Raw genomic sequence first — 17061 nt, forward strand, 5'->3', positions numbered from 1 at the left:
CGAAACAAAAGAAGGCGCAGAACAATGTACCCCTTTTATTAAGAACGACGTTAACATTTTTCTTCAGTCTTATAATTAAATATTGGAATTTTACATGAAAATTTCATAAATCATATTCTATTTACGTATGTAAATTATTATCTTTTTTGATTTAAAAAAACGTGTCATCGTCGTGTATAAAAAATACACAATTAATTCGAATCGTAAAATAACGTTCAAACGAATAATTGACATAACCTAACGAATTATATTAAATCAACGATAGAGTGATCGATCGATATTATTAACAGTGATAAGACAAAAGAAAAAAAAAAAAAAAGAACAAAATTATATAAAAAGAAAGACAAAAAGAAAAAGAAAATTCGGACGTAGTGAACGTGATAATTCAACAAGATATCCTACATACATATGCTCTTATTAAAGTCACATTATTCCAACGGTCGCATTTATTCGTATCTTCATATAGAAAGTGGGAACGTGAGAAAGAGGAAAACCTTAATTACGGAATTAATGTCATCGTCGACAATCCATCTCCTTGTTTCAGACATTCATACTCACGCCTATTTCACTTTATTCACAAATAGAACGGAAACAAAATTCCTATTGTGTTTAAATAATTTATCCATATATATATATATATATATATATATGTATAATCAAAAAGAAAGAAAAAGGAGTATAACAAAAAATTAAGAAATAATTAAAGAGTTTTAACAAAAGTAAATTTTCACAAAAATTTTTATCTAATATATATATATATATATATGTATATATATGTATATTACGAACAGGGCACACGAGATGAATAGATACATTATTGAACATAATCCAAGCTCGTTCAACGATTGGTCGACGAGCGCAAACATCGTCTATCTTCGGCTATCATCGGTTCACGATTCTCTACGATAGTCAGTGTATATGGTTAAAAGAGAAATAGAGAGAGAAAGATAAAGAGAAAAGTAGAGAGGTAGAAAGAGAGAGAAAGAAAGAGGAACAGGATAAAGAGGGCGATAGAGAGCGCGCCCTTCGATAGAACCAAAGTAATAATAATAGTAGTAATAGTAGTGTGTAGTAACACCACCACCACCACCACCTCCACCTCCGCCTCCACCTCCACTACAATTACCACTACCACTACCACCACCACACCACCAGCAGCAGCAGCAGCAGCAGCAATAGCACAAGACTAGCACCAGTACAAGTACCACCACCAGTAATAATAGCGAACGACGACGGCGGCAATAGCAGCAGCAGAAGCAGCAGCAGCAGCAGCAGCAGCCCTTTTCTCCTCCTCCTCCCCACCACTACCTCCACTCGTGAGCCGGAGCTCGAGTTATTGCGCCCCTCCTTAGCGAGGCCGAAACGCAGGGCGCTCGCTCGTCAGTCGACGTTCGTAAATGGCTACGTATCGATGTCGAGTGCCCGTAGCGAGCTCGTGAATCGTCCTACGTGATGACGGCTCGTCACTGAACCTCGGACGGCGATGGGCACGCAAAAGCCGGTAGAATGGGCCAATTCGCTAATTGCGCGTTTCGAGGAACAGGTACACACACACAATCGGTCGCGCCCCCGATTTTCATTCTTTCTTTCTTTCTTTCTCCCCTTTTGCCCTGCCTCTCTCTTTCTCTCTCTCTCTCTCTCTCTCTATATATATATATATCTATATATCTTTCTTTCTCTCTCTCTCTCTCTCTTTCTGTCCCTCCCTTTCTCTCTTTCTCTCTCTTTCTAACTTGACACATATACGTACATAGTCACGCATACACGTAGAACTGTTTTCTGCCTTCCGAACGGCAAGCCCATCTTCTTTCTCTTTTCCCAACCCTCTTCCGGTGTTCGACATTTCTCTCTCTCTCTCTCTCTCTCTCTCTCTCTCTTTCTCTCTCTTGTTCTTTCATATTTATCTTATTCACTTTATTCATTCGATTTAATTTGATCCATTCATTTGGCGAATTTGTTCGTATGATACGATCAAAAAGAAAAAAAAAATAAGAAAGAAAGAACAAACGAAACAAAAAAAAAAGAGAGAGAGAGAGAGAGAGAGAGAGAGAGAGGAAAGCAAGAAAAGTGAACGAGCCACGATTCGATTCGTAGAGAATACAGTACGTATCTACTTTAAAACAGTGTACGTATGTATGTAGGAATCGAAAAAAAAAAACGAAAAAGATGTGTATACATATATATATTTATTTATAAAAAAAAAAGAAAGAAAAAAAAGAAGTACGGCACGAAAGCACGCGACATGCGTTGACGAAACTTCAAAAAGTGAAAAAAAAAAAAAAAAAAAAAAAGAAAAAGGAACGTCTCTCCATTTTTTTTCCCTTTTTTTTCAATTCATTCGATTCTCTCTCTCTCTCTCTCTCTCTCTCTCTCTCTCTCTCTTTCTCTGTTGCTCGCGCGCGTACACGCCTCTTTTCTTTTAATCTCCTTGCTCTTTTCCTCCCTCCCTCCACGTACTGATTCTCTCTTCTCTCTCTCTCTCTCTTTCTCTTTCTCTTTCTCTCACTCTTTCTCTCTACACGCGGTTGCTTGCGGTCACGGAAGTGTCAGACGGTGAACGATCGCCGATGGATTGTGATTAACGAACGTTTTCAACGAATGAACGAAAGGGGGCGGTTACACACTCTTTCTCTCTCTCTCTCTCTCTTTCTGATCCGATTCATATAAAATACGTTTTTCCTTTAACCGTAAAGATTAGAATCAATACGATGCGTATTATATACCCTGATTTTTATTAATAAAGTTTAATACGAAAGGTATAAAAAAAAAAAGAAAGAGGGGGAGCGAAAAGGCGAAGATAAACAAGAGAAAAAAAGAAAGGGGAGGAAGGAAAAAAGAGAGAGAGAGAGAGAGAGAGAGAGAGAGAGAGAGAGAGAGAAATAGAAGCACTTGGTCGTGGTGTCGTTCAATTCGCTCATTCATGGAAAGATGCTTCATCGCGCTCCCTTTCACCTCCCCTCCTTTCCTCTTTCCTCCCCGTTCACGCTTTGACCTTCGCTCCCACCCCTCGGCACACTCACCCCCTCTGTTCTTCATCCTCCTCCTCTTCTCCTCTCCTCCTCTTCTTCCTCCTCCTTCGACGCGAGAGCTATTCAGTAAAGGTGTATATAGCCTGGCCCATCCCGTCCACTTTCAGCCCCTCCTTTTACTCACACAAACGTTGTCCCCCTTCGTTCCTGCCGATGCATGAATGAAAATTGTATTCGCTCGGCGCACGATTCATATCACATCATAAACTAGAAAGAGATGCCCCGAATCTTCGGTTTTGATGTATTATCCATATGAATGAGAACCTTAGAAATGTCAATATCTTATTGTTCATCTCGTATCCTCTCTCTCTCTCTCTCTCTCTCTCTCTCTCACTCTCTCTCTCTCTCTCTATCTCTCTCTCTGTCTGTCTGTCTGTCTGTCTGTCTCTTTCTGTTTCTAATTTGCTATGCTTCTCGTTTAAGAAGACCATATGGTTAAGACCATTTCGAAACTATTCGATCGAATCCTTATTATTTTTTATTCGCCTAATCTCGGTCACGAGTACGAACGAGAACCGTGTATATATATATATATATGTGTATATATATATATATATATTCATTCGTAGATCGTACGAACGAAATTGATAACTTAACGTATGTTTTTTTGATTCCATGATACCCCCGCCCTATCCTCTTCTTCCAGATGAACGAAACGATTTGATATTGATATTGATATTGATATTGATATTGAAATTGATACTGATATTGATATTGATATTTAAATTGATATTAAAATTGAAATTGAAATTGAAATTAATTCGTCGAAAGATCTTTACGGGGAATGCCTCTTTGTTTTCTATGTTTTGACTATGAAATAATAAGATTAATAGTATTTCGTATGGACGATTTCTTTTTTTTTTTTATTTTTTTTTTTTTTCAAATTCTTATCGTATAATACTCTTTTATTTGTTTTGATCCTTATATTTATGTGTGTGTGTGTATATATATATATATGTGTGTGTTTGTGTGTATATGTACACAGCTGCCGTGCCGTACCGGTCCTCAAACTACTCACTTTCGTTTAAACGAAGAAAGAAACAAAAAATGTTTGATACAAATATCACGATATCGTTTCTCTCTTGTAATATCTGGCCTCACGAAGATGCTGCAACGTGTGAACGAAATGGCACCTTCTATCGGAAATCCACGTACCGATCAAGATCGTCAATGTTATGAATCTATTATCATCGTTTTGGATACATTAGAAAAATGTCTTGTTAATCAGCCGAGAGACACTACGAAATACGACGAGGCCATGAATGTAAAATTATTGCTTAGAGAAATATGCCAATTTATAGGTGAGCACGATTGTCCTTTTTTTTTTTTTTTTTTTTTTTTTTGTAAATATAAAATATTATTTCATCGTTATTATAATATTATTTTTACAGACATACCAAATGACATCCCTCAACATGCGCATCTTAAAAATTTGGCTAGCAAAGTACTATTTGCCTTGAGCCTAAACTTTTTCAGTGCAGTTTTTAATAGAATATCTGCCAGACTGCAAGAATTATCTAATTGCGGTGATGAAAATCCAGATTATAGCGACATTGAATTAATTCAGCATATCAACATTGACGTATATAGATTAACAAAACTTTTGAATGGTATAATATTTTTTACTTTCTATCCCTTTCCATAGAAAATACTATATATACTCTCGTGATACCATGTAATATTGAAGATTAATTTTACATAAATTCTTCTTTTGTATAGAAACTATACAAAAATTTAAACAACTCAAGAAATCCGTTCATTTGGTTCTAATGAATTCATTGGAAAAAGCAATTTGGAATTGGATGGATACTTATCCCCATGAATTTGCTGATATTCAAAGGAGACCTAATGAAGATTTAGCTAAAGCATGCGAAGAACTTTTTGATATACTTGATGTATACGTCGATAATAAAAAAGGAAGAAATGCTGCTCTTTGGCCATTGCAAATTATGTTGCTAGTATTATCGCCTAAAGTATTGGATGAAATTGTTGCCGATGCTGGAGTATCTATTTTACAAAAACATGAAAAAAAGAGACAATTTATAATTAGCATTAAACATGGTTTGGCAACTCATGGTAGTTCGAGTAGACATTTGGTAGAAGCAGCCGCGGTAACGTGCATTAAGCTTTGTAAGGCATCTACGTATATAAATAATTTGGATTTCAATAACGTCATTTTTAAATTAGTACAACAAGTAATGAATGATCTAACGGCATTGTTGTTTAATCCCTGCAAGCAATTCTCTCGTGGACAAAATTACATTGCTCAAGATGTTGATTTAATGATAGATTGTTTTGTAAGCTGTTTCCGTATAAAACCAAATAATAATAAAGTACTTACGTTTGATTTTCCATTGACATACCAATTCGTCTTGGTCAGTTCGTTATACAAGTAAGACATAAATATATATTCAAATAATTTTGTTACCTCGCACAATTGTACCGTTTAATAAAAAATATTTATTTTCATTTGAAATTATATTTCAGAATCGTGACAGAACCAAGACTCACATGGTGGCCTCAAATAGATTTGATATATTCACGAAGTACGGAACTTAGAAATATGTTTATCGATACATTGAACAAAGTAACACAGAGCTATTCTCATACGCCATTGCGAATGATTCAAAGCTTGACTCTCAAAAATAAAGAACAAAGTAAATGCAAGGATAAAGGGGAAGAGGTTTTTAGTAACAAAAATTTGCTCTTATGTATGGTACGACTTATTCACGCAGATCCCATGTTAATGTTAAACGTACGTTTCCATAAAGTTGGTAATATATAAAACACAAGAACATAAACTAGTATATAAAACGTAAAATAATACTTTTATAACATGTGTATTCAATGTTTTTTTTTCCTTTTTTCTTTTTTCTTTTAGAATCAAGGTAAAGCTGGACACGAAATGCAAAGTTCAACGTTAGAATTGATTAATGGTCTTGTTACTTTGGTCCATCAAACAACGATGCTAGATATAGCTAATGAAGCAATGGAAGCATTGTTAGTATTACATCATCCTGACAAAATCAAAGCATGGAATCCAGAAGCTCCAATGGAGACTTTTTGGGACATTAGTTCTCAAGTACTTTCTTCGATTTCTGAAAAACTTATTCAACATCAAATTTTCAATTATACCAATATATTGAAGTGGCTTAGAGAGATTTTAATTTGTCGAAATGGGTTTCTCTCGCAAAATAAAGATTACGCTAACGTGGGTAGCCAAATTGCTACATGTAAGCAAGCACACATTAAACTTGAGGTTTGTTTTTATATATTTACATAAGTATGTTCTTTTTTTTGGGGGGGGGGGGGGAGAAGGAAAAATTATGTATTAACGAAGTATTACATTTCTTTTTTTTTTCTTTTTTTTCTTTTTTTTATTTCTTTTATTTATTTATTTATTTATTTATTATTATTATTTTTTTTTTTTTTTTTTTTTTTTTTTTTTTATTTATTTATCTTCCATATAGGTTGCCCTCTTTATGTATTTATGGAGCATTGATATGGAAGCTGTCTTGGTATCTATGTCATGTTTTGCATTATTGTGCGAAGAAGCTGAGATTCGCTGTGGTAGCGATGAAGTAACTGTGACGTGCCTACTTCCCAATTATCATTTATATATTGAATTAGCTCAAACTTCTACTATATTAACCACTGGTGAGTTTCACACTCAATGTAATTCCAACATTGTGCACAATTAGTCGTTGAACAAGAAGGATTAGATACAAATACCAGAAAAAGAAAGTTAATGAAATATTAAAGAACTTATGTTTGTAACAGCCAGCGGGGATAGTAGAATAAATTCTCATGAATATAATCATGGTAAGTTTGCATACGAATGAATAAATATGATCTAAGCCACCTTAGAAGAATAAGATTTTTTCTTTTCTTTTTTTTTTTTTTTTTATGCATTTTTCTTGTCATTGTTCTTTTATATTTCATATTTATTATTTAAGGAAATAAGGGACTGTTTAGAATTAATTTTTAGGACGAGCTGCATTACAGAAGAGGATTATGGCCTTATTGAGAAAAATTGAACATTGTGTTAATGGTGTTCAACCTGTGTGTATTTTTTATTTATTTTGATTAGATAAGAAATAGTAAAATGCAATGACTTTTATTAATAATATTGTTCGTATTTTAGGCATGGGAAGAAACGTATAAAAACTGGGAGGCAATGTTACGACAATTATCTAATTATCCGAAAACAAAGACAGAAGATGGTCAAGTTGAATCGTTTCATCGTAGTACCGGAAGGAGAAGAGCTTCTCATCAAAATTCGGAACATGAATTGGATGAACAAATTAACGAATGGGCAAATATGACAGGATTTCTTTGTGCATTAGGTGGAGTGTGTTTGCAAAAACGTTTTTCTAATAGATTGCCTTCTGGATTACCACCAAATCCTGAAGCTAAAAAGGGCTCAGCAAAGCAATTAGAATCTATATCTTGTTTATCGAACGTCAATCAGGATGTACAATATTGTCTAGTTACACAATTTGTGTTCAATCTTCTCAGATTATTAACATGTAACAATGAAAAGTTTGGAGCACAAATACAAAAGCATGTTCAGGAATTAGTTGGTCACGAAATGAGCCCTGCTTTATATCCAATACTATTTGACCAAATAAAAAGTATAGTAGAAAAATTCTTTGATCAAGGGCAAGTAATTGTATTAGACGTTAATACACAATTTATTGAACATACGATCTTTATAATGAAGAATATTTTGGATTCTAAAACTGATCAACCATCGGAATATCTTGGAATGACTAGTATAGAAGGAATGACATTAGCAATTGTTAGATATGTTAGACATTTGGATATGTCAGTACATTCCATTCATATTAAGACCAACTTGTGTCAACTCGTCGAAACAATGATGAAAAGACGCGACGATTTAGCATTTCGACAAGAAATGAAATTTCGAAATAAATTGGTGGAATACCTGACTGATTGGATAATGGGCACTACGCATCAAATAACTCCACCCAGTGGTGCTGACGTTACGAGTATTACAAGGTATTACAAAATATCATACAAAATATAATATAATATTGTGAAATTAATTTCAATAAAAAAGATTAATACATAGTACAAAGATTATATATATATATATATATTTTTTTTTTTATTTTAATTTAATATACTTCTTCAGAGAATTGGATCAAGCATGTATGGAAGCAGTAGGAGCATTATTACGTGGACTTCCTCTTCAACCAGAAGAATCCGATCGTGGTGACCCTATGGAAGCAAAGTCACAATTATTTCTTAAGTATTTTACACTTTTCATGAATTTGTTAAATGCATGTAACGATGGGGCAGCTGAGGAGAAAGATGCAGTTTCACCACAACCACAATTAACTATCGGCAAATTGTCTACGTTACGTAATGCTACTATACAAGTAATGAGCAATCTTCTCAGTGCAAATATTGATAGCGGCTTAATGCATTCTATAAGTAAATATAATGATATTCTTATAGATATTTAGCATTTACAATATATATATATATATATATATATATATATATATATATATATATATATATATATATGTATATATATATATATATATTTTTTTTTTTTTAATTTCAATGTCAATCTATAGGTTTAGGCTATAATCCAGATCTTCAAACACGAGCAGCTTTTATGGAAGTGTTGACAAAAATTCTTCAACAAGGAACCGAATTTGATAACCTTGCTGAAACAGTATTGGCTGATAGATTTGAACAATTAGTTCAATTAGTTACAATGATCAGCGATAAAGGAGAATTACCTATTGCAATGGCATTAGCTAATGTAGTAACAACAAACCAGATGGACGAATTGGCACGCGTTTTCGTTACCTTATTTGATGCTAAACACTTATTATCGCCGTTGTTATGGAATATGTTTTATCGAGAAGTTGAAGTTTCTGATTGTATGCAAACTCTCTTTCGGGGGAACAGTCTTGGGAGTAAAATTATGGCATTTTGTTTCAAAATTTATGGCGCGAGCTATTTGCAAAGTTTATTAGAACCATTGATCAGGCCTCTGCTCGATGATTATACAACAGGATTTGAAGTTGATAACGCAAGAATAGATACGAATGAAGATATAGAACAAAATGGACGTAATTTGATTGCATTGACGCAAAAAGTATTTGATGCCATAGTATCCTCTGCTGATAGGTAAGATCTTGACTTTTTGCTTAAGTACGATATTGTATTGTTATATTATTTGTCAGACGTTTCGGTATTATTTTCTATTTTCTATTTTGTTTATTTTCTTTGTCTTTTTTTTTTCTTTTTTTTTTTCTTTTTCCTTTTTTTTAGATTTCCTCCACAATTGCGCTCGATGTGTCATTGTTTATATCAAGTACTTAGTAAAAGATTTCCTCAGTGTCCGCAAATTAACATTGGTGCAGTTGGAACAGTGATATTCTTACGTTTCATTAATCCAGCTATAGTGTCGCCACAAGAAATGGGAATAGTAAATAAACCAGTACCGGCACAAGTCAAACGTGGTCTAATGCTGATGTCAAAAATATTACAAAATATAGCGAATTACGTTGAATTCAGTAAAGAACAACATATGTTACCCTTCAATGATTTTTTACGAGCGCATTTTGAAATAGGCAGAAGATTTTTCATACAGATAGCATCGGATTGTGAAACGGTCGATCAAACGAGCCATCCTATGTCATTCGTATCCGATGCAAATGTTTTAGCTTTGCATAGACTTTTGTGGAATCATCAAGAACGAATTGGTGATTATCTCAGTAGTAGTAGGGACCATAAAGCTGTAGGTAGAAGGCCTTTTGATAAAATGGCTACATTATTGGCATATCTTGGCCCTCCAGAACATAAACCAATCGATTCACAGTGAGTAGAAATATTAATTATATATTTATAAATTGTTTCTGTGTAATTTCATTCTTCTTCAGATCCTTTTTTTCTTTTTTTCTTTGTTTTTTTTTTTTTTTTAATTCTACTTTTTCAACAGTTTATTATTTTCATCCTATGCTCGATGGTCAAGCATTGATATGTCATCGACTAATTTTGAAGAAATCATGGTGAAACATAATATGCACGAATTGGATGAGTTTAAAACCATCAAAAGCTTGAACATATTTTATCAAGCAGGAACAAGCAAACAAGGCTATCCAGTATTTTATTATATTGCAAGACGTTATAAGTACGTACTTTTTATTATTTACGATTTATCCTTAATATTTCTACGTTATAATACTAAGGATAATTTTTTTGTTTTTCTTTTGTTTTTTTTTTTTTTCTTTTTTTTTTCTTTTTTTATATAGGATCGTTGAAACTAATAGCGATTTATTGATATATCACGTGATTCTTACTTTAAAGCCATTCTGCCATTCACCATTTGAATTAGTTGTTGATTTCACTCACGCCTGTTCTGATAATCGATTTAGAACGGAATTCTTGCAAAAGTGGTTTTATGTGCTGCCAGCAGTAGCCTATGAAAATATTCACGCTGCATACATTTATAATTGTAATAGTTGGGTACGAGAATATACAAAATTTCATGATGGAATCTTGGCACCTTTGAAGGGAAATCGCAAAGTAATTTTCATCGATGGACCTGGCCGTTTAAATGACTTTATCGATATAGAGCATCAGAAATTACCTGGTGCAACTTTATCTCTTGATGAGGATTTGAAGGTTTTTACCAGTGCTTTGAAATTATCCCATAAAGATACTAAAATTTCTGTAAGGGTTGGACCAACTGCTTTACAAATTACCTCTGCCGAAAAATGTAAAGTATTATCACATTCCGTTCTTTTAAATGATGTATATTACGCGTCAGAAATAGACCAGGTTTCATTGATGGATGACAATCAGTTTTCCCTTATTATCTCCAATGAAGCTAGTCCATTATTATTTATCCACAATGACTGTGATAGCATTGTGCAAGCTATAATTCACATAAGAAATAGATGGGAATTATCACAATCAGATTCTATGTCAGTTCATCCAAAGATACGACCTAAAGATGTGCCTGGTACCTTATTAAATATGGCTCTGTTAAATCTTGGCAGTTCTGATCCAAACTTACGAACGGCTGCATACAATCAATTGTGTGCATTAACAGCGACGTTTGATTTAAAAATTGAAGGTCAACTATTGGAAACCTCTGGTTTATGTATACCATCGAACAATACAATATTTATTAAACACGTTAGCGAGACATTAGCTGCAAACGATCCACATTTGACCCTCGAATTTCTGGAGGAATGCATTCAAGGATTTCGTATGTCTACCATCGAATTAAAACATTTGTGTTTAGAATATATGACGCCATGGTTAAAGAATTTAGTCAAGTTTTACAAACCAAATGACGAAGGTGGCAAACGTCAGAAGCAAGTCTCGCAAATAATAGATAAACTTATTACTTTAACGATCAAAGAGGTTGAAATGTATCCAAGTATCCAAGCTAAAATTTGGAGCACCATTGGTAGATTACCTGAATTAATAGATACCGTTCTTGATAATTTCATTCAACGTAGCGTTGAATTGGGTTCGCCGAGAGTTGAAATAATAGCGGATACAGCTGTAGCTCTTGCATCTGGAAATGTTCAATTAGTGGCCAAGAAAGTAATTGGAAGATTATGCAGAGTGGTTGATAAAACTTGCACTTCCCCGACAACTTCTCTTGAGCAACATAAAATGTGGCACAGCATAGCCATTTTAGCGCGTTATTTATTGATGTTATCGTTTAATAATTGTTTAGACGTTGGAAAAAATTTACCGTATATCTTTCACACCGTTACTTTTTTAGTATGTTCTGGAAGTCTTAGTATGCGAGCCTCTACCCATGGTTTAGTTATCAATAGTATACATTCTCTATGTACGTGCAGTTCGCCACAATTCTCTGAGGATACACACAGAATATTAAGGATGAGTCTGGATGAATTTTCATTGCCTAAATTTTATCTTCTATTTGGCATTAGCCAAGTAAAGTCTGCAGCTGTAACGGCATTTAGAACAGCTCATCGTTACTCAAACGAGAAACGTTATGGAAACGAAAGAAACGTTTGTGGAACACAAGACAAAGAAAGATTATCTTTAACGAATTTGGAAGTAATTACCGATGCTCTTCTTGAGATTATGGAAGCATGCATGAGAGATATTCCCAATTGCGATTGGCTTAAAACATGGACATCTTTGGCTAAGAGTTTTGCATTCTGTTTTAATCCTGCTTTACAACCGCGTGCTTTAATCGTTTTTGGTTGTATCAGTAAAAGTATAAATGATCAGGATATGAAACAATTGTTAAGGATATTAGTGAAAGCTTTGGAAAGTTTTAATGACATCACACTTTTGGAAGCAATTGTTATGTGTCTTACACGTTTACAACCACTTCTTAGGCCTGTAAGCATTATGTCTGAATAGTATTATTTTTTTTTTTTTTTTTTTATTATTCTCTTTCTTTCTTTCTTTTTTCTTTTTTTTTATAACCCTTTAAATAATTCATACTCTATTTCTTCCTTTTTATAGGAATCACCGATACACAGATATTTATTCTGGGTAGCCACGTCTGTTCTTCAATTGGATGAAGCATCTTTATATGCATCTGGTTTGGCACTTCTCGAACAAAATCTACACACTCTTGATTCTCAGGGTACTTTTGATGACAAGGTTTGATATATTACTCATTCCTTTATCAATAATACGTTTATTAGCTTTTTTTTTTATAACATTTTGTCAATTAACTTTATTTAAAGACTTTAGAACGAGTAATGATGTCGACACGCGAACCACTGGAAGGACATTTCAAACAATTGGACAATGCAGTAGGATTATCATTTAAATCTAACTTTCATTTTGCATTAGTTGGACATCTTTTGAAAGGATATAGACATCCCACTCCAACAACGGTAACAAGGACAGCTAGGGTATTAACTATGCTATTAGCTATTGTAGCTAAACCTTATAGAAGAGATAAGTTTGAAGTGTCACCAGAGAGTGTGGCATATTTAGCTGGTATGTTTTCTAAAATATCTATGGAAAAAAAAAAGAAAAAAAAAAAAGAAAAAAAAAAAAAAAGAAAAAAATTACTGAAAGTATCAATTAATTATTCTCCATATAATTATTCTTCTTTTTTCTTTTTTTTTTTTTTTTTTTTTTTTTTTTTTTTTTTTTATTATAGCTTTAGTATCTGTGTCAGAAGAAGTCAGAAGTCGATGTCATATCAGACATTCTCTTAATAAAAATACTACAGAATCTGGTAGTACAGATTTTCTTGACGCTTTGGTATCTCATGTTACAGTAAGAAATATCTATCTATCTATATATATATATATGTATATATAACCATATACATATATTCTAAATTTTCTTATTACATATAATGTATTTTAACATTTTATTATTAATAGGATGTGCCTGGAAATACTAGCAATCCAACCAATCGAAGACAAAAGTCTTGGGATCTTCTTGATCAGTCTGCTCTAACTCAAGCTAAGCAACAGAAACAATACTCAGCTCATCAGGTATATACATAACTTTTATTTATTATCATTTAAAGCTTTACTATCACTTTATGTCATACAAATATGAGAACTGTTTTATCATTATTTAAAATGCCGTATTATGTTAATGATTTTATTAATGTACCAAGACCGAATTCATTTCCCTCTTTCTATAAACGATATAAATAATCGTCTAATTATTCTCTATAGTATTTTTTCTGGCAAATATAACATATTAGGGGCACATCGTATGTAATAATAAATTGCGTTGTTATGTGATTGTAGATTGCATGTTTTTAATTAAAAATTTGACAGATTAGACGGCATCGATTATATACCGATATTTTATTTGTTTAATTATTTATTTACCTATTTATCTATTTATTTATTTATTTATTTATTTATTTATTTATTTTTTTTTTTTTTTTTTCACAATGTTTACATAAATGCCAGAAATTGTCTATGGTCCAACAACGATCGCGATTGTTACGATGTACCACCTACCCACAATGTGTTTGGTGTTCCTTGATTTATCTTTGTTTATTCTCTCATTGTGTGTACCCGTGCCTGCCTATATCCGGATTGCATAATACACCATGCAACTTATTACTAACGCGTGTTGCACTTCATCGAACGATACGTCATAATCAACGATGCACGTCTCACTAACAAGACTGGCCGAATTTTATTTAAAACGCAGCGTTCCTTCTCCGTACCCACCGCAAAGGAAGCCAAGCCAACTGATGATCCAGAGCCAAAGGTACTTATTTATTATTATCTGATAATATTGAGTATTTTTTTTTTTTTTCTTTTTTTGATAAAACAAAACAATGATATTTATAAACATGGCAATTAATAGAATATATGTGTGTATATTAAAAAAAAATATATATATATATCTTAACAATGTTTATGTTTTTTGTTTTCCTTTTTTTTTTTTTCAAGAATCGTAGTGCTAGGGTTAGCGTGAGTAATGAAAATAACGTATTGCTCGACCCTGAAGTATTAACGGATTTCCCAACGCAAATCCTGGTTCTAACTGTTTTGGCAACTTTGGTCAAATACTCGACGGACGAAAATGAAACGCGAATTCTCTATGAGTACCTAGCAGAGGCATCTGTGGTATTTCCTAAAGTTTTTCCTGTCATGTAAGAATATCATTCTTTAAAAATAATATTATGACATTACAATTGATCGTTCAGTAATTAAACAATAATTAAACAACGTTTATTATATCATTTATAGACACAATCTATTAGATGCAAAAATTAACACTATATTGTCTTCTTGTCATGATCAAGCCATTTTAAATGCCGTACAAGGAATTATACAAAATATGATCGCATGCGAGGATACAAGTCAACAGCAACTTCATTATTTACAAAGTTATGGTTTTGGTGGATTATGGAGATTTGCTGGGCCATATTCGAACGTAAATAAATGTATATAAATATATATATACCTATATATGCGCTATTAGAAATGACTAACGTGATATTCGTATTATTTTTTTTTAGTGCAATTGTACGGCAGAGAGCGCGGAATTGTTTGTTAATTGTTTAGAAGCAATGGTAAAATCTTGTCCATCTACTGAAGAGAATGAACTTGCTAATACCAACGAAGCTTCATCCCAAAAAATTAAACGTATTGTAAGCGATGGACATGGTTCAGATAATAATACATCCAAATTTAAATCTACTAATTCCGGAAGTGATCGTATGAATATACGTACTTTCTCAGAGGACACAGATGATTCACGTGGCACTACTTCTATGCGCAGAGAGTAAGAAGAGTTTATCCTGTTTTCTTTTTTTTTTTGTTCTTTTTTTTTTCTTACAGATTTAAAATTTAATTTGTAGATGAGTATATATATATATATACATGTATTAAATATATATATATATATATATATATATATATATGTGTGTGTGTATGTGAATTATTTTAGTCATAGTGTAGAAACTAAAGGAGGCATTCCCACGGACTCAATGAGTCAAGCAGAAATAGCAAGTAGTAGTAATGGTGGTATACCTTCCTAACGATTAGTACGCCAGTATTGTAAACAACATGGAAAATTACAAAGGAAAGGTCAATGCGTTCGAAGTGTAAAAAGTCGAAATAGGTAAATATATATATGTATGTATATGTTTGTATGTGTCTATGTATGTATATGAAGAGTGAAACCTATTTAATATAATTAGAAGTTTAATGATTTGTTATATTATAATGAAGGTATATGGCTTCAACATACCGCAGTAATATCTCCAGTTACTTTAATCTAATGCCGTCCACCTCACGCTAACGAGCCTACAGGAATGGATGCCATCAACCAATCAATCAACCAACCAACCAACCAACCAACCAACCAACCAACCAACCAACCAATCCATTGGTAGCTCTTCATTTATTTTTATTAGTGATGTTTACATATACGTATTTACATAACTTTGCATTATTTTCAAAGTCACATTTAATCACCCATCAACGAATATACAGTTAATATACAGCCTTGTTGTAAATAATATTCAGCAAACGTTAATAAGGCTGTGTGATAATGATGATTAATGCTTAACATTATTTCAGAAAACTCAAATTTCTTCATTCATATATATATACACACACAAACACATAGACACAGAGAGAAAGAGAGAGAGAGAGAGAGAGAGAGAGAGAGAGAGAGAGAGAGAGAGAGAGAGAGAGCCATTAATTATTTACATTCGTCTCTTATCATTGTGCTATTTTATCTCATTTCTTTTGTTTATCTTTTTGGTTTTCATTTCCTTTTTAATTTTTATTATTCTTTTTCTCCCATTAAGAGAAAAGCTATCGATCATACATACACAAAGATATTATTAATAATATATAATGACGTTTATATCCTCGTACAGTATTTGACGAGTTTTAAACATGCAAAAGAAGTTCTGGACCAGTGTCGTTCTTGGTACTCAAATGCTTTCTGTCTCAAAGCGTTCAAGCCTGAGGACGAATATCTTTAAAGTCCTTAAGTGAAACACCAATGATTTTATTATCTAATATTTATTAAAGTACAAAACGAGACCATGCGTTATTTACCCGCAGTTTGAAAAACGGGACATTTTAGAGTAATAGAAAAACGATCGTGAGACCTACGTAAATTTAGGATTTTTCCTTCGTCTGGCGCAAAGACGATGGATTATACGTATGAATTAGTATATAATAATAGCTTTCATTGTAGCAATAGAATATATATATATATATACACACACATATATATATATATATCTATAATAAATGCGCACATGTGCGTTTGTACATAACTTAAATATGTGCATATATATATGTATGTATGTATGTATATATATATACATGTATATATATGTATATGTATATATATATATATGTGTATATATATGTATGTCCTGTATAGAGATGCAAGTTTTTAAAAAAATGTATAATATAATTAATTTCACGAAATAATGATCGTTTTTAGAGATGAGGAGGTTTAAAAAGAAGAAAAAGAGATATAACATAATTAAAAAAAAAAAAAACAAAAAAAACAAAAAAAACAAAAC

The 17061-nt window shown here is 32.7% G+C and overlaps 1 protein-coding gene across 2 annotated transcripts; it reads left to right on the top strand.

Annotated features, from left to right (window-relative positions):
* Positions 1-679: 679 nt before the first annotated feature.
* Positions 680-16210, top strand: LOC124429508 (neurofibromin). 2 transcript variants are annotated; one of them, XM_046974866.1, is made up of 25 exons: positions 680-1543; positions 4015-4330; positions 4421-4639; positions 4749-5421; positions 5517-5784; positions 5911-6288; positions 6500-6686; positions 6810-6851; positions 7018-7091; positions 7174-8051; positions 8188-8489; positions 8639-9200; positions 9345-9893; positions 10015-10206; positions 10328-12410; positions 12537-12677; positions 12764-13022; positions 13189-13307; positions 13418-13531; positions 14184-14270; positions 14456-14658; positions 14756-14942; positions 15028-15293; positions 15459-15632; positions 15743-16210. In XM_046974866.1, exons 1-24 carry the CDS (start codon positions 1484-1486, stop codon positions 15547-15549), a joined length of 8250 nt encoding a protein of 2749 aa, XP_046830822.1. In that variant the 5' UTR covers positions 680-1483; the 3' UTR covers positions 15550-15632; positions 15743-16210. The 2 variants fall into 2 exon arrangements, with proteins under 2 accessions (XP_046830822.1, XP_046830823.1); XM_046974867.1 differs by having other exon boundaries at positions 14211-14270.
* The last annotated feature ends 851 nt before the right edge of the window (positions 16211-17061 follow it).

Source organism: Vespa crabro, chromosome 15, assembly GCF_910589235.1.
Source record: "Vespa crabro chromosome 15, iyVesCrab1.2, whole genome shotgun sequence".
NCBI lineage: Eukaryota > Metazoa > Arthropoda > Insecta > Hymenoptera > Vespidae > Vespa > Vespa crabro.